Source organism: Rhamphochromis longiceps, linkage group LG10 (genome assembly GCF_057381845.1).
Source record: "Rhamphochromis longiceps isolate RC_006_pf linkage group LG10, R_longiceps_female_GT1.1, whole genome shotgun sequence".
NCBI classification, from domain to species: Eukaryota; Metazoa; Chordata; class Actinopteri; order Cichliformes; family Cichlidae; genus Rhamphochromis; species Rhamphochromis longiceps.
This window is the reverse complement of record NC_140566.1, coordinates 6,934,918-6,953,810: the sequence shown is the minus strand read 5'-3', so window position 1 is coordinate 6,953,810 and position 18,893 is coordinate 6,934,918. Positions and strand designations below refer to the sequence as shown.

The 18,893-nt window shown below is 43.2% G+C and overlaps 1 protein-coding gene and 1 long non-coding RNA gene across 2 annotated transcripts; both read right to left on the bottom strand.

Moving 5' to 3' along the window:
* Positions 1–1,256: 1,256 nt before the first annotated feature.
* Positions 1,257–2,594, bottom strand: LOC146660232 (uncharacterized). The gene is made up of 3 exons (XR_014913442.1): positions 2,424–2,594; positions 1,690–1,744; positions 1,257–1,519 (listed from the first exon to the last, which is right to left on the bottom strand). It is a non-coding gene; the product is annotated as an uncharacterized LOC146660232 (long non-coding RNA).
* Positions 2,595–15,116: 12,522 nt separating this feature from the next.
* LOC146660231 (uncharacterized) lies at positions 15,117–17,268 on the bottom strand (the record flags this gene model as incomplete). The annotated part of the gene is made up of 2 exons (XM_085421628.1): positions 15,117–15,136; positions 15,267–17,268. Coding segments are annotated over 2 exons (2,022 nt in total), but the record flags the coding sequence as incomplete, so codon positions are not given.
* Positions 17,269–18,893: the final 1,625 nt, after the last annotated feature.

The following is an 18,893-nucleotide window of genomic DNA, read 5'->3' as shown; positions in this document are numbered from 1 at the left end:
CTAGAAGTGTATCACAGCTCAAGAAAAAAAAAAGCACCGAAATGTGCGCTGCTTTTCGGTTTGGTTACTACCGTTTATGTCAGAACCGGTGCCATCATGGCACCGGACACCGGTACCCATCCCTACTGTTATCAGTGTTTGCAATGATAGCATGGCTGTGGTGTCACATCAATGTATGCGCTCGGTGCTTGCTGATATCAAACTGTAGCATTAGGACCACTGAGTTAACCTTTGTAGTGATACTCACTCCTTTTTATTTAGACCTGGTTTAATTCTGGTATAGTTGAATATTTGTATATAATCCCTGCAGCTGTCAGACTCTATAGCAGGGGTCACCAGCCTTTATTAAAACAGAGTTAGATAAAACTGAACAGTTTGGTTCATCTTTAGTTACATGGTTCTATCTTGATAAGCTATGTCTTATCACAGATTAATTTTTCAAAAAGATTAATGATTTAAGCAAGGAAAGGGCTACATGTCAACATACAACTCTTTATTTCTATTAATGTCTTACTTCATTCCTACCTGATTGACATGTTTAGGAATTATGAGTGATTGGCACACTGTAGTTGTAAAAGTTGCTACCAATCAAACTATGATATGTTAAAGTTAAAACAAAACACAACTGTTTTAGATATTGTCCAGGTTCCTTGTCACCGGGGACTCCTTCAGGACCATCGCGTTCAGTTTCAGAGTCAGTGTGTCCATGGTGAGCCAGATCACCCCCCAAGTAACGACGGCCATCTGGGACTGTCTAGTGGAGACTTCATGGCTGTGCCTTCACCTGGAGACTGGCGGTCCATCACAGAGGGACTCCAGGAGCGCTGGAACTTCCTTCTGTGCTGTGCAGCTCTGGATGGGAAGCACGTCCAGACAAAGGCACCCCATATATCATATAGGAGACACACACATTGATATACACTAAATATTTATTTCATTTCTTTTTTGTGGTGCCCAAATTTATGCACCTGCTTAATTTTGCTTAAACAATTATTGCACACTTTTTGTAAATCCAGTAAACTTCTTTTCACTTCTCAAATATCACTGTGTGTCTCCTGTATGATATTTAACTGACATTTTTTTTTTATTGTAACAACCAATGATTTATACAGGAAAATAATGGCTATTAACAATGTTGCCCAAACTTCTGCATCCCACTGTATTAGTATATTTTGTCATTAGTATAATATGAAATAAATTCTACATGTGTCAAGTCGTGTGCCAACATTTGCTGTGTAGTAGAACTGAGACATTAGTCATTATAAAAATTTATTTGAAATAATATTAAAATTCTCAAACAGAAAAACATTAAACATAAATATATAAAATATAAGAATTTACAGAGACAGGAATAAAAAGGACCAGCTGCTCTCCAGAGCAGGAACAAGGCTGAGGAGGAAATGCTCCATTGGAGACTGGTGTGAACGCTTCAGGGACACCAGGATGGCCAGCTCCAGCGCCGATGGACCGTCCTGGGACCCGTCCCTCATCTGCCTCGGAGCCGTCCTCCCCTGTGGGCCTGTAAAACAGCACAAAACACAAAGAAATTAGAAGGCTGCTACTAGATTTTAATTTCAACATTGAAAAAAACAAAAACAGGATATAATCAGATTGGTTGTAGATTTTTAGTAAAGGTGATCACAAGGCAATCCCACCGACTAAAAAGGTATCAGTGCTTGCTGTACATACCTGTGGGTGCAGGAGCTCAGGGACTGGGGATGCTCTGCTGCAGAATCAGTTGGTTCTATCAATACAGTATTAAATGTTAACAGGTTGAATATAATAATCATAGAGTAGACAGTGGTCCCTCCTTTATTGCAGCAGGGGTTCTCAGAATAACTAGCCCCTGGTCACGCACTTTATACACTGTTTTCCCCACACATATGAACATTGGTTACAGTTCTCACAATTGATTCTCAAAGTACAAACCTTTGCAAAACGTAAAAGTATTATTATGCCGCGTTTTGTCTTCATCTGCCTGCCACTTTCGTGCGCCTTTTTTCCCTCGCGGTGCAGGTGTCTATTTCCGAATGAGGCTCATAGTTATGGGTGTTTTTGTGCTGTTTTTCCTATTGGACGTGATGGTTATCAAAACCAAGCATGATAAATTTGGCAAGCGCAGGAGACACGACACAAAGGAGATTTGTCAATCAGGCTGCAGAATGCAATGCTGTACTGTGCAAAAAAAAAAGAAAAGAAAAAGAAAATCAGCGAAAAAGCGAAGCAGTGACGGATGAACAGCGGGACCACTGTGTACTGTTTATTAATAAACAATAAAATATATTCCTAAATGACAACATGCATAAAAGCAGAACGGTATTTGCACGTCAGTGGGAAAATAGCAGGGGCTTGCTAGTTTTTGTGCGGCTTCCCCGGGTCAGCGAAAACTTTAGAGAAAACTTAAGAGAAATGAATGAACTTACCAGGTTGCCCGATCTCTTTACATATCTTCCTCCAAGCTCGGTCCTTTATATTCCTGTCTCAGTACAGAAAGCAGCTGGTGTCGTACGGCTCCGGGTTGTTTGCTACGGCATTGATTAGCCTTCCCTCCATTGAAGTATGAAGGGCTTTGGCTGGATCTGCCCCTTCACTCCTGTGAGCATGTGAGCCTTGTGCTTTAGCTGGGATGAGGGGGGAGGGGCGGTAGTTACACTCAGTAGCACAGGAACAGAGCGGGAGGGAGAGACAGACAGAGAAAGAGAGCCAGGGACAACAACGTCACATTAGAAAGGTATAGTAATCATCCACAACTATTTTCAGTTGCAGATGATAAAGGATTCAGAAAGTTTATTCATGCAGGTCCATATGACAGAGAATGTGCATGTTCTTTTTGTTTTCATATTTTAATGAATTGAAAAAGCTGAAAATTTAAATAGTTAAAAGTTGAAATGTGAATAGTTGGTTTTTGTATTATATGATTTATTTATTACATTTTATGTGGAGTGAATAAATAAAAGTATACTTACGGTGGCCCCTAGAGACAAAGTACGTACAAACTCCGAAGCACGTAAAAACTCAGAAGCACATAAAAACTCAAAACACGTACAAACGACAAAAGAAGGGCTCCAGGATGCTAGACGTATGAGTGCTTGTGTATAAATACACAAACAATACACATATGTTTTCAATTGTGTAATTTAGCTCTGTTTTGGAAGAAATATTGCATATATTTATATATAAACATATATAAATAAAACCACTTTTTTTTTACATTAGTAATTCCTTTTGTGCATAATTTTATATTATTGTTAATAATAAATTAATGAAAGCAACAAAACAACCTGAAGAGCCGCTTTGGAGCCGAAAGAGCCGGCTCTTTTTAGAGAGTTGAACCAAAAGAGCTGGCTTGGTTCGACTCTCTAAAAAGACCCGGAAATCCCATCACTAGTTGTGCCAAAAAGTGATCGGGCAGAAAGTGATAGCCGTCCGCGGGAGCGCGTGCAGCTGCTTAAAGCTGTAGCACCCAGATTACCTACAGTTATTTCGGTGCAACTGATATAAGATGCGTTAAACTGAACACAGCTTAAACCGTCTGTTTGTTGAAAAATAGTAACGCGACTGCACCGAATTTTCTTGTTAGTAACGGTAACGACGTTGTAACGATAGAAATAGTAATTAGTTAGATTACTCCTTACTGAAAAACGTAACGCTGTTAGTAACGCCGTTAGTAACGCGTAGTACTTTTTCCAAGGTACAAATACGTACTTCAAAGCAATGACACATATACAATGTTAATTGTAAACTATGATCAGCATACTTATCTCTATCATTATACTTCAGTCACTTATACAATAAAGTTAGTTTTTGGTTATTTGGTTGCACTGTTTTACATGATTACCCTGATGCAACTTACTTTTATTAATCACTGTCAACCACACTATTCAGACATGGATAAAGGATTCAGACATTGAAAAATGGGTCACGGATTAAAGATTGAGGAAAAGTGGCGCACTTCTACAGGACTTACAGTTTTAATCAACCTGTTGGTCCTTTTGTAAGAAGACCGAAAGCCTGCCAAACACAGCTAAAAATTAATACTGTGATCAGATTCATACTGTATGCTGTATGTATCCTTCTTATGGTTGGAGAATGCTGACAGCTGACCTCAGCAAGATGGAGGGACTATGAATGAAGATGAAAGGGAAAATGGTTGACTCCCAAACCAAGAATAATTCTGCTTTGTTTGACACTGAAAATTTGAGAGGAAACAAGGTAACTTTTCTTCTTTGTCTTGCAAATAGTAACTAATTTAGTGTGGCAGATAATATCAGAGTATATACAGACAGCTTTAGCAGTGGTCAGAAGTGGTCAGACTGATACATAATGTGTGTGCGCGCGTATGTGTTAGTGGAAAAACATATGACCTGGTGTAACACTGAGTTGCCACAGATACACTGAAGCTGTTTGGCAGATCACGATATGAACTATCAGGCTTCATGGATGAACAATACTTTTTTCTTCTTTTAAGGAAAAACAGAATATATCCATACTTTCCCTGTAAGAAGCATAATATATTCAACTGAACAGTTAAACAGTTTGGCCAGTAGATGGCAGTAATTGACATTTAATGCTCGCTAAGGACTTTGTATTAAACTAGAAGGTGGAGTCTAAACTTCAATGTTGATATTAAATTTGATTTAACAGCATGTTCAAAACAGCATAGATATTGTGCTGGAACACAAGTCTGAAAAGCCTTGTTTACCACAATAAATCTAGAAATGTTTTATAAGCTCAGAGCTCTTTTCATTTTTCTTATTGAACCAGTCTGTCACTTTTACTGTCTGCTCCAAATTAATTAAAATTAAAGGAGATAATAACGCTGCTTTGATTGAATACATCATAGAGACTGGCAAAAGAAATTAAAGTCTTTACTTTAATAGAGATGATAAAGGATAAACGACCTTCATTCATCACCAAACAATAAAATGGTGTCAGCAATTTAATGAGATGCAGGCACCGATGCTTCATATAGTTAGAAAAGGGTATAATTCAGGTGCATTCAGCTTTTATTTGAGTGAAATTAGATTTTTGTTTTGTTTGGGTGAATCACAATAAGTGGTCACTTGTGCTCCATTAGCTAGGATCATTGTTGCTGTAAAAGAGATCTCTTTTTTCTCTTTCTTTCTGTTGAGGGAGCAGGGTTTGGCATCTGTGGTGGGAACAACGCCACATCTGTTTTTGTGTCGTTATTTCTTCTTTTTTCTTTAGACACTGACACACAGTAATTTCCCTCCGAAATAGGGCCGTCGTTTTCAATTTATCCGTCATTAACCTTTGCTGTGTGATGCCTGGCAAGTGTGAGTCATCTTACAAAGTGCATTGTTTCAGTGGAAAATGACCACAACATATTCTTACAAAAGGCTCAATTTCCCAGAGGCGAGGCAGTGGACACAATCTCATTCCCATCATGGTCCTCTCTACTACCTCCCCAAAACATCTAAACCATTTTACACAATACCACGGCATAGTTTATGAATCCAGTGGGCATTCCTCATTCAACCAAAAGATTCCTATTTAGGCAACTCCATTCAGTTCATTCTCTTCACAATATTTTTGCAGCTCTTTCATTTTTCAGTCTGTATGTCCATTTTCCCTCCTGTTTTCTCATTTAGTATCGGTCATAATAGCTTCCTGCCTGTTGTGTTTAGGTGTCTGAATCTTGGGAAAGAAATTGGCTGTGTAGCCAGTGCTGGAAGCATCACACCTAGCTGCATATAATTCATTTTCTAACTTGTTTGAGTCTGAGTCATTAAACAGACATCCCTTACCCTTTTTGGCCTCATCAAAGTGAAGGGCCCTACACCTAGGCAACCCTCCCTTACAATGCACAACATCATGGCGGGAGAATTAGGCTCCCCTTGTCCTCCCAGTAAGCACAACAAAGAGGCTCTCTACTATTTATTTTAATGAGATCTTTTCATCACCATCAGAAAGAGCATTTTAGTCTGCAATTTTCAAGCTATTTCATAAGCTGAAAATTGCCATTTGTGAACCACTCTCCTGCTAGTAGCTCTCAAATACACTCTCATTAGTGAGCCTGGAGGTGAAAATACGAAAATTATCTGTAAATACAGGCTCATAATCCCCCTCATCTGTTTCAATTTCAGAAGTCTCTGATAAGGCCTAGCTCTTTTTGTTTGAGGGCATCATCACTCTAATAATTGTGTAATGCCTCTTGTTCCTTTGACCTCTCTTGACAGACATATGTGTCTGTCAGGTAAAACTAAACCTTCTTTTTTTTAATAAATGTCATTAAAAAAACTACTACTAATTAAATCAACAATGGAGACTACTTTTAGCCCCTGCTGAATTTGTAAATGTACTTGCTTATGTGGCAAATTAAAAGTCTCTAATTTTTTTTGTACTTTAAATTTAATGGAGAAAGACACGATATCAACAAAAAAAATCCAGAAATAACACAAAGTTATACATTGATTTGCTTAACTTCCTTCATCAACTTCCACTATTTAATCCTTGGCTCTACCTTCACTTGCTTCCTCTTCTTGATTTCCAAAGTTGATTTCAAGTCAGTTCTATTCAAATTTACTTATATAGCAACAAATCAGAACATCAGTCGCATATATTGTAAAGACCTTACAGAGGAACGCCAACAACCAGATGACACTCTATTAGCAAGCACTTTGGTGACAATGGGAACAAAAAACTCCCTTATAACAAGAATAAACCTCCAGCAATGCCAGATTCAGGGAGGGGCAGATGGCTCCTGGGGGTGAGGGTAAGAAGACAAGGCAAAAGACATGCTGTGGAAGAGAACCAGATATAATAATAATAAGCCACAATAAAATGCAGAGTGGTGTCTGAAAATGGGTGAGAGAAGAAGAAACGCTCAATGCGTCATAGCAAGCCCTCAGCAACCCAAGTCAATTGCAGCATAACTAAGGGTGGATTCAGGGTCACCTGATCCAACCCTAACTATAAGCGTTTTTAAAAAGGAAGGTTTTAAATCTATTCTTAAAAGTAGAGAGCATGTCTGTTTCCTGAATCCAAGCTGGGAGCTGGTTCCATAGAAGAAGGACCTAAAGGCTACTACTTTTGAAATACGTATTTGAACCACAAGCAAAACATGACTTATGTGATGGAGAATCCCTTGTTGGCCTGCACAATGGTAAGATGTTTCTTGTAGCTGGTCACCAGGTTGGCACACACATTTCAGGAGGGATTTTGGCCAACTCTTCTTTAAAATTCTCTAAATCTGCTGCTGCATGGCACATCCTGCAAGTTTCTACAACAAGAAACTTACAGGATGTGCCATGCAGCAGCCAAGAAATTTCCTCCACAGACACTTGCTCCACAGATTTTCTTTAGGACTAAGGTATTTTGATTGGCTAGGCCACTCCATAACCTTAATGTGCTCCTTTAACTGTTTCTTTGTTGCCTTGGCAGTATTTATGGGGTCATTGTCATACTGGAAAACCCACCTCTACAACCCGTTCTGGCCGAAGGAAGGTTCTTGTCCAAATTACACATCACATATTTATGAAATGAGAGGAATAACTGGATTTGTTTTGGTTCTTAGCAAAGTAGAGCTGTTTAGGTATCACTAACATAACCAAGCAAACACTGCTTCAGCCCACTCATTGGTAGAGCCTGGTTAGGTGGCGATCAGTGGTCATGACAGTTTGCATATTAATGATCATGAAACTAACCTCATGGCCCATTGTTTGTCAGTAGTGCTAGTTTCAGTAATTATGCAGATTTATTGTTTTTAAGGTTGGGGAAATCTGCATTCAACCAAGACTGATGATTGAAGAAACGTTTCTTCCACCTCACCAAGCTTCTTTCTGATGGTTTTATAGCGTGTTCTGGCCTTATGCAGGTCTGAGTTGAGGGGCACAACACCAAAATACCAAACTGAAGGGAGCTAGCTGCTACAGTGATAGTCCACACATTTCTATCAATGAGCATCAGTGATATTCAGTGAGGTGGTCACCACGGGACTGCTAATTAAAGTGAGTGTCTGATCACTCCCACAGTTGAGAGCGGCCACACTGCTCTCTCAACCATGGTTTAAAGCTTACATCACCTCTTAGCATTTCTGCTAACAAACAATAAAAGTCACAAATTTGTGAATAACTGTGACAGCGTTGGTGAAAATAATAATAAGTGGCCAGATCTATCTATCTATCTATCTATCTATCTATCTATCTATCTATCTATATATATATATATATATATATATATATATATATATATATATATATATATATATAGAGAGAGAGAGAGAGAGAGAGAGAGAGAGAGAGAGAGAGAGATACATTCTACTGCCAACAAGAACAAGGGCCACATACACGTGAGAGCTATTCAAACTCATCAAAGGAGAGCATCATTGTTGATGAGTCCCAGGTTTTTATCAAACAGAAAGCTTGGAAATCTGATGGAGGACACAGTGGAATGCAACATAATAACCCTGGGGTATAATGAATCCAAATGTTGCGCTTGTGTGAAGGCACATGCACTTAACAAAAAAATGCTTCACAGTGTAAAAAAGGTGGTTCCAAGAAATATTGCTAAACCAGAAGCATTAGCTTACGGTTAAAATCACGGAATCATAATGTTATAAATGAAATGTGTCAGTGGACTCTGTCACAGCTGTCACCTCATTCAGAGGAACAGGCCTAATCTCCAAACCAATTGCAGTTATTGGGACCAACACTAGGAGCTGCACGAGCACTGACAATGAATCTTGGACCGCTAAGCTATTGTTATACTTAAATGACTGGGGACAGGCTTTTTAAAAAAATATGGAATGAGAGAGTTATTATTTTCTAATCCCAATAAAAGGTGTATCAGTTCACACTTGATTTGCACATTAATTGCTTTCATCATTTTATTTAAACAAAATGCAGAAATGAGCTTCTAATTATGATGAAACACATTCTGTTGTTTCTTTATACTGTTTAGAGATCTGTATTTAGATGAAATAGGATCTCATCATACCTCTAGTCTTGACACTTTTAAGGCTCAGTTTTTTTTTTAAGGCTCAGTTGTTTTTTCATAAACAGAATATAAGCCAAAAATTTGTGTTGTGTGATTAACTAAGCTTATATTCATCTAGTAATGATATTGTGCCTTTTTTTTTTTGCCATCTCAGACAATAACTAAGAGAATATTTTGTGATGTTTCCTTTAGTATAGTCTGTGAAATTAATTTGGAAAAGGAGCCTTGCTGTTTTTATCTGCCTTGTTCACTATACAGAAAGAGACATGTCTGGCTATGTAGTGCTTATTATGAATTGATGTGTACAACAAGAACATCAGAGCCACATGGTTAGGCTCTTAGAGATCCCTGCACCTGGCACAGTGGCATAATTGGTCAGGATGGCCCACATTCCCCATTTGTCGGGCCACAAGACTGTTTGCTGGCTATAATACCCCTAGCCTTGTTCACCCATCTGAGCCCCAACCCTCTACAATGTCTCATATCATCACCATTTACATAGTCAAGAGCCGTTAGCTTTGTGCAATGGTAAACAGAGACAGAGCCCTTCCCTCTCCTGAACCCTTGTTTTTTGTCATCTTCCCTGTGAATTTGCTTATTAGTTTTCCATTGCCAAATCTCCACAAAGACATGTCTTACTTATTGGGGGGCACGGGGCATAAAAGAAAGGGCAGCAATTTGCATGAAGTCTCTTTGCCATTTCAAAGGATCAGTGTTAGTTTTAGTGTGTTCAGGGAACAGTTATATCAAAGCTTTACAGACCTAGGCCTAATTGAAAAACCCAAAACAAATTGTAAGCTATCATAATATCAAAACTGCCATTGATATCATCATTGTTATTAAAATGTTTATATGGACTGAAAATGTTTATTTGATTTATATGAAGTCAAACAGTCAGATATGAAATGTATGCTTCTTGACATATAAACATGCACAGGACCCTGTTAGCCATTGTCACGGGATCATTATTTACGAGGCTAAATTAAATTACACTATGGATTATGATCAATGTCAATTTCATCGTTAAAAAAACAAAACTGAAACAACATCATTAGAGTAGCTACAGAATATTTATCCGACTTCTTACTGCAAAGATACGACCACTCTTTGTATAAACCGCATCAGTTTCACAAATTAGTACAAGTACAGACAAGCTAGTTGTTACCATCCTCTTTAAAATAGCCCATTTGGTCTTTTAAGGAGAGCAGCCATCTGAAGGCAGCCTATGATAATTAGAAACGTTATTAAATGTACACAATTTCCTAATGCAGCGAGTGCTTAGCCCGGCCAAGTGCCAGAGTGGCAGTAGCGATGATTGGCTTCATCGGGGCTTGTGCCTCCTTTGATAGAATACAGAAGTAGCAGATCAATCTTCTGCTATTGCACTCAGCCCTCAGAGTCCCTACTCCTCTTGCAGGCCCTTACTTCAAAGCCAGGGGAACATAATGTACAATCTTTTAATAGCTTTAGACCAAAGCTCTGGGGAGCTCTTGGCCACTGTATACCCTGCCTCAGTCTAAACACCTAATCAAGATTACCTGGGCTGGCCACAATAGCAGCTAAAATGCAATTCAAGATCTACAGCCCCTTTGAAGTCTTCATTGAGAAAAGCAGATGTTTCCTGGGTACAGGAGGTAATACAGCTAGCTGCAATTGCCAGACTTTGTTGTGACATCGTCTCACAGAGAAGCAATTACGGGCCTCCCAATTTAGTAGAAAAGATATTACACAGCTTACCGTGCTCAAAATGCAGTACATATTCGATGATTTGGTCCAGCTGATTGGGATTTTTATAATGGCTCACAAAAGGCAATGCAGGGAAATGGGTAAAGGTGAGAACTGCACAGCATTTGTGTGTGGGTGATCTTTTATACTGCTGGACCTACTGTGGTTTGCTGACAACTGCACTGTGCGTATAGATCAACAGCACCCAAATGAGTATTGTGAGTGAGTTCAAATGAGTTTCAGTTAATTACCAAAGACATAGAAAAAAAACAGGTGTACTCAGTGGCGTGTCCAGCGGGGTGGCCTGGGGGGGGCGGCACAGGCCACCCCTCCCAACCAGACTGGCCACCCCGAAGCAATAAAATTTAATGAAATATCAAATGTACGATTATGGTTTCACAGTGAAGCTCAAATATCCGAGGGTAAGTGAATGCAGCACCGGCTTCTGCACTATGAGCATCATGTTAGCAAAGGTAGGAGAGCCAAGCACGAAAGACAGCACCGCAGAAAACATTTTTTCGGCAAAAGATTAACAAGTTAACATAGCTGGACTAGCCATCGGACGTTTGCATGGTGGGCTGATGACTTATTTATTTATTTATTTTTGTAATGGCATGAACAATGAGAGGTGGTGGATTGGCCAGATGCTGGCCGATGTGTAAAAATAACTCAGTTGTTTGGTGGTGGCTGTGGCGGAGCTTCCACAGAGGCAACAGGTGGATGAGGGAAGGTGAGGCAGGAGGAGAGACCTGAGGTGGCCGCCGGTCCAAGTGTCAGGTGAACTGAACTTCAGGTAAGAAGTTATGACCTGCAGTCTATCTGGGTCAGATATAAACCAAGTTTAGGTGTAGTTTATTTTCGTTGTGCTGACTTTTTACAGTCACTTACAATACCTCATACTGCGTGAGCTAGCATGACGAGTTTCTATACAGCTGTTCGGTTGCTATGATGTTACTGATAGTGAACTTTATTTTATTCATAAGGTTAGTTAGTAGAGTTGCCAACAGCTCCTTAAAGAATGGAATGGTCCCTCATTCAGAGAAAATATTACGCGTTTCGTATTGAGCTGAGAAGAGACGCAGTTTGTCCCGGACTTTAGCTAGAATGGAAAAAGACACAAAGCTGGAGTTATTCTGTCTTTACAGCTGCCTCTTCTATTGCTACTTCAATCATGAAACTGATCAATGATCAGCTGATCGTCTCTCTTGTTTGTTTATCGCCCACTTTGCGCCAGAAACAGGAAACCAGCAAATGTCGCGCTAAACAACAGCAGCACGTTTAAGCTTGATCAGCTGTTGTTATAATTTATTCAACATTAATTTCTACTATCAGCTGATGTTTGCTGGAGCCACAGCTGTAAAGCTGCTGGTCATGATGTCGGTTTGGATATGTGGTGAGAGGGAAACATGAAGATGAAACCAGGAGATGTCCTTACTGAATCATCAGAGCTGAACAGTGATGGAGAAACAGGTTTACCTTTTAGGTGACATGAATGAGTTGAAGGGAAGTTATGAACTGTTGCTGAGAGACAAATAACACCAGGATCCTTTTTTAGGTAGCTGACAGCTGGTAACTGTGCAGGGGCGGATCTAGCAAAGTGTTGCCAGGGGGCCAGGTAGGGCATTAACAGGGAGAGGGGGGCACAAAGAAATACTTTTCTTTCTTATTCTCAATTCAAATATTTAGCTTTTATTAAATAATTATCTGAATCTTGCGAACAAAGTTTTTATCTGACATAAAATGTATAGAAATCATACATATACCAAAAAGACAGTGTACATCACTGTCACAACAGCATTTGTTTTCATTCAAAGGCTTTATGGCTTTAATACCTGGTGGGCCGGTCTGTAGTCAAAAGCCCGAGTTTTTGTCCCAGTCCAGCCCTGCAGGTTAATACTGGCAGTGTCACCATGCCAGCTGACTGTATTTCATCATCAGCCAGTGTTGTTCTTTATACATCAATATTACCAAAGTTTACCATAAGGCAGCATATAAAGTATTTACTTGCTTTCAGGTTTTATTCAAATGTTAGTCTTTTCGTTTGTTTCCCCACTTTTTTCCTGTTTCAAAATCAAACACCAGTTTGTGAGAAGATTATCTTCTTTTTTTTAACAGGCATTGGTTTTGCATTGGCATTGGCTAATTTGGCAAGGCAAGGCAAGGCAAATTTATTTGTATAGCACAATTCAACAACAAGGTGATTCAAAGTGCTTTACAGAGACATTAGAAACAAAAACAAATAAAAAGCATGATTTAAAATTGATTAAAACAAACAAACAAATTAACTAAACTCACACATTTCACACCTGTTCGCGCGATCTGAACCCTTATCGTAAGGGGAGCTACCAGTCCTTCTGTGGACGAGCTACTTTCTATTTTAAATTCCCTGAATTTAAAATACTCTCTAGACCCAGTCTAGACCCAGTTGGGGAGCTACCCAGAGCTCTAATCCCACACCTGTTCGCGCGATCTGAACCCTTATCGAAAGGGGAGCTACCAGTCCTTCTGTGGACGAGCTACTTTCTATTTTAAATTCCCTGAATTTAAAATACTCTCTAGACCCAGTCTAGACCCAGCTGGGGAGCTACCCAGAGCTCTAAACCCACTTAACAAACAAACAAAACAGTATATAAAATCAAAACAGATAAAATCAAAAATAGATAAGATCAGTAGTTAATGTAAGTTTTGAAATTTAAGCTTAACAAACAAACAAAACAGTATATAAAATCAAAACAGATAAAATCAAAAATAGATAAGATCAGTAGTTAGTGTAAGTTTTGAAATTTAAGCTTAAAAGTGTGGATTTGGTGCTTTATTCAAATGCAGCTGAGAATAGGTGAGTCTTCAACCTGGATTTAAATAAACTGAGTGTTTCAGCTGATCTGAGGCTTTCTGGGAGTTTGTTCCAGATATAAGGAGCATAAAAGCTGAATGCAGCTTCTCCGTGTCTGGTTCTGACTCTGGGAACTGATAAAAGACCGGATCCAGATGACCTGAGGGATCTGGAAGGTTCATACTGGGTCAGGAGGTCACTGATGTATTTTGGTCCTAAACCATTCAGAGCTTTATAGGCCAGCATCAGAACTTTAAAGTCTATCCTCTGACGGACAGGCAGCCAGTGTAAAGACCTCAGAGCTGGACTGATGTGGTCCACTTTTTTGGTCTTAGTGAGGACTCGAGCAGCAGAGTTCTGAATGAGCTGTAGTTGTCTGACTGATTTTTTAGGTAGTGTCATGAATCGCTGTGCGGCAGGCAGGAGTTGGACCCAAAATGCAGGACTCACAGACTCGGGGAGGTGAACTCAAAACACAGCTTTATTTGCTGGTAGAACAAACATACAAACCAGACTAAACTGGGAAACCATAAACTAAGAACTCACAGGGAGACACAGGGAGATCCACACACAGCATGAGGGACGACGTCACGCCGAACAGAGGGAGACGCAGACAGAAATACACAGAGGGTAAACGAGGAAAGTTTGAACACACGGGGAACACAGGTGACACTGATAATCATAACGAGACAGGGCGGGGTGAACTGAACATGACATGTACGGGCGTGAGAGTCACAAAGTAAACAGGAAGTGCACAGAGGTTCAGACAGGAGGAGAGAGAGCACGGGGAAAACACAGACATAACGGGCTGGGGAAACATGAAACAACCACAAAGGGAGACGAGGGCTCATAAATACACAGGGCACACAGGGGGGGGGGGAGAGAGAGCACGGGGAGAACTTGGACATAATGGGCAGGGGAAACATGGAATAAAACATAAGGAGAGACGAGGGCTCACAGATACACAGAGGGGCACACAGGGGTAAAAGCCATGAAGGGAAAACACTTAGGGAACAACACAACAGGGCAACTCAGAAAACATGGCCTAAATAAGGAACAAAATACAAACATACAAGAAAACTAAGAACACTGGGCCAACATGGCCCAGGACCATGACAGTACCCCCCCCTCAAGGGCTGGCTCCCGACAGCCCAAACCCAAAAAAACAAAAACAGAAAACAACCCACCCAGGGCGGGAGGCGGGGGACCAGGACGGAGGGACCAGAACGGGAAACAAAAACAAACAACAGAAAACACAGGAGCACATGACTATAGTCCAAATAAGGTTCAGGGGGCCGACCCAGAGCCCACAGGCACAAGAGTTCACGGGTCACACGGTCGGGGGGCCGACCAGGTGGGTGGCACAGGTGACAGAGCTGGTCCGGAGGCCGGCCGTGCGGAAGGCAGCGGCGATGGCGAAGGGGGGGACGACGACGGAGCAGTTCAGGGGGCCGACCGCGCGGAAGGCAGCGGCGGCGAAGGAGACGACGGAGCAGTTCAGGGGGCCGACCGCGCGGAAGGCAGCGGCGGCGGCGGCGAAGGAGACGACGGAGCAGTTCAGGGGGCCGACCGCGCGGAAGGCAGCGGCGGCCCTCCAGTCTCAGGCGTGCTGGCCATGGCCTGGTGGGCACAGGACCAGACGAGGCAGGACCAGACGAGGCAGGACCAGACGGTGGCGATGCGGGGGCCGGACCAGGCGAAGCACAGGCTGAGGCCGGACCAGACGAGGACGAAGACTCGGAGGCCGGACCAGACGAGGTTGCAGAGGCCGAGGCTGGACCAGAAGCAGAGGCTGAGACCGGACCAGGCGTAGCAGAAGCAGAGGCTGAGACCGGACCAGGCGTAGCAGAAGCAGAGGCTGGCCCAGGCGTAGCAGAAGCAGAGGCTGGCCCAGGCGTAGCAGAAGCACAGGCAGAGGCTGGCCCAGGCGTAGCAGAAGCACAGGCAGAGGCTGGCCCAGGCGTAGCAGAAGCACAGGCGGATGCAGCCGGACCAGGCGACGACGAGGCGGTCGCAGGTGGCGGCTGGACAGGCTCCTCGGGCCCTCCAGCTGATGCGGCGTGAGGCTGAACGGGCCCCTCGGACCCTCCAGCGGAGACAGGAGGCTGAACGGGCCCCTCGGACCCTCCAGCTGACGAGGCGTGAGGCTGGACAGGCCCCTCGGACCCTCCAGCGGAGACAGGAGGCTGAACGGGCCCCTCGGACCCTCCAGCGGAGACAGGTGGCTGAACGGGCCCCTCGGACCCTCCAGCGGAGACGAGGAGGTGCTGGCTGGGCTCACTGGAACCCCCAGCGGACGAGGTAGATGGCGACACGGGAGCCGCGGAGTGCTGAATGAGCTCATCCGAGCTTCCAGCAGGAGCCGATGTAGAGCCAGAGAGAATTGGGACCCCGGGCTCAACGTTAAGCTGGCTAGAAAACTGCACTGCTACGGGGAACTGGGCCAAAGGTTCAGGTGCGAGCTGAGCTGCTGGACACACGGGGACCTGAGCTGCTGGACACACGGGGACCTGAGCTGCTGGACACACGGGGACCTGAGCTGCTGGACACACGGGGACCTGAGCTGCTAACGGTGGAGAAGTAAACGACTGCACAGGGGACTGAACTGATGTCTGTAGTAACGGTGGTGGTGAGAGTGGAGTAGGTGGTGGAGTTAATGACTTCACAGGGGAATGAACTAGAGGTAGTGACGGTTGTGGTGCTGGTGGTTGAGTGGGTGACTGTGCTAAAGGAGGCTGCACTGGGGACACTGGAGACTGCACTGGGGAAAGCAGGGCTGCAGGAGGCTGCACTGGGGACACTGGAGACTGCACTGGGGACACTGGAGACTGCACTGGGGACACTGGAGACTGCACTGGGGAAAGCAGAGCTGCAGGAGACTGCGCTAGAGACTGCAGTGATGGTTGTAGTGGAGGTGTGACGGGTGGAGGAGTGGCTGAAGTGGCTGCGGGTCGGGCGGCTAATGGCTCGGCTACAGAGTGCCTTAATGGCAGGGCTATGGGTTGAATGACTGACTGAGTAGCAGCCTGAATGGCTGGGTGTAGTGACGGTTGTGGTGGAAGAGAAACAGGTGGTAGTGTGGATGATGGAGCTAAGGGCGACTGAGTGGCAGACCGAACTGATGACTGAAGCGATGGTAGAGGTGAAAATGGAGCTTGTGGTGGAGTTAATGACTGTGCTAGCGGGGACACAGGAGACACAGCTTGTAGCTGGGCAGCTAAGAGAGCTTCAGGAGGCTGGGCAGCTAAGAGAGCTTCAGGAGGCTGGGCAGCTAATAAACTGTTCACATTACCATCCGTAGCACAAAACACAACCCCTGAACGAATAGTCCCACGGTTCGACACAGAAAAAGAGTCCTTATTCACCACAGCCGGCGATGTAAAAGTCCGAACGTCCGGCTGTGGGGTGGCGCGCCCGCGGCGTGATCGACGTTTCTTCCCCGCAGATGGCTCCAAAGGGCCGGGAAAAACCACATCCGGCCGGTGAAACTGACGCGGCTGCTCCAGGGTGGCTGTTGTCTGTTGCTGCTGGGCCAAGTCTGATATTTCCCGAGTTCGCGCCGCCTCCCGGGCTTCATTCAAATTGGCCAATAAGTCCAAACATCCTCTGACCTGGCGGAGATGAGAATTTCCTTTGAGGATTGCTTCGATAGCATTTATCCCCACAATCTTTGCCCTTGTATTGGAAGTGTGGGTTATCCACTCGACTAGGCGTTGGACACGTATCAGATCGCTAAGTCTGCTGGGTCCATGTTGTGGTGACGTCGTACTGTCATGAATCGCTGTGCGGCAGGCAGGAGTTGGACCCAAAATGCAGGACTCACAGACTCGGGGAGGTGAACTCAAAACACAGCTTTATTTGCTGGTAGAACAAACATACAAACTAGACTAAACTGGGAAACCATAAACTAAGAACTCACAGGGAGACACAGGGAGATCCACACACAGCATGAGGGACGACGTCACGCCGAACAGAGGGAGACGCAGACAGAAATACACAGAGGGTAAACGAGGAAAGTTTGAACACACAGGGAACACAGGTGACACTGATAATCATAACGAGACAGGGCGGGGTGAACTGAACATGACATGTACGGGCGTGAGAGTCACAAAGTAAACAGGAAGTGCACAGAGGTTCAGACAGGAGGAGAGAGAGCACGGGGAAAACACAGACATAACGGGCTGGGGAAACATGAAACAACCACAAAGGGAGACGAGGGCTCATAAATACACAGGGCACACGGGGGGGGGGGAGAGAGAGCACGGGGAGAACTTGGACATAATGGGCAGGGGAAACATGGAATAAAACATAAGGAGAGACGAGGGCTCACAGATACACAGAGGGGCACACAGGGGTAAAAGCCATGAAGGGGTATACACTTAGGGAACAACACAACAGGGCAACTCAGAAAACATGGCCTAAATAAGGAACAAAATACAAACATACAAGAAAACTAAGAACACTGGGCCAACATGGCCCAGGACCATGACAGGTAGACCTGTAAAGATGCTGTTACAGTAATCAAGCCTACTAAAAATGAATGCATGGACTAGTTTTTCCAGGTCCTGTTGAGACATCAGATCTTTAATCCTTGAAATATTCTTGAGGTGATAGTAAGCTGATTTTGTTATTGTCTTAATGTGTTTTTCTAAGTTTAGGTCTGCATCCATCACTACACCCAAATTTCTCGCCTGGTTTGTGGTTTTTAGATGTATAGATTGAAGTTCTCTGGTGACCTGTAATCGTTTTTCTTTGGCGCCAAAGACTATTACTTCAGTTTTGTTTTTGTTTAGTTGGAGAAAATTGTGGCACAACCAGTCATTAATTTCCTCAATGCATTTACCAAGAGCCTGTACAGGGCCTCGGTCTCCTGGTGACATTGTGATATATATTTGTGTGTCATCTGCATAGCTGTGGTAGTTTATTTTGTTGTTCTTTATAATCTGTGCCAGTGGGAGCATGTAAATGTTAAACAGAGGGGGTCCCAAGATGGAACCTTGGGGAACTCCACATGTGATACTTGTCTGCTCAGATGTGAAGTTACCTATTGATACAAAGTATTTCCTGTTTTCTAAGTATGTTTTGAACCAGTTTAGTACAGTTCCTGAAAGACCTGCCCAGTTCTCCAGTCGTTTGAGTAATATGTTGTGGTCAACTGTATCAAATGCTGCACTGAGATCCAGTAAAACTAGGACTGACATTTTTCCACTGTCTGTGTTCAGACATATGTCATTAAACACTTTTGTCAGAACGGTTTCAGTGCTGTGGTTCTGTCTAAAACCTGACTGGAAGGCATCGTAGCAGTTATTCTGTTTTAAGAAGTAACTGAGCTGTTGAGAAACTGCTTTTTCAATGATCTTACTTACAAATGGGAGAT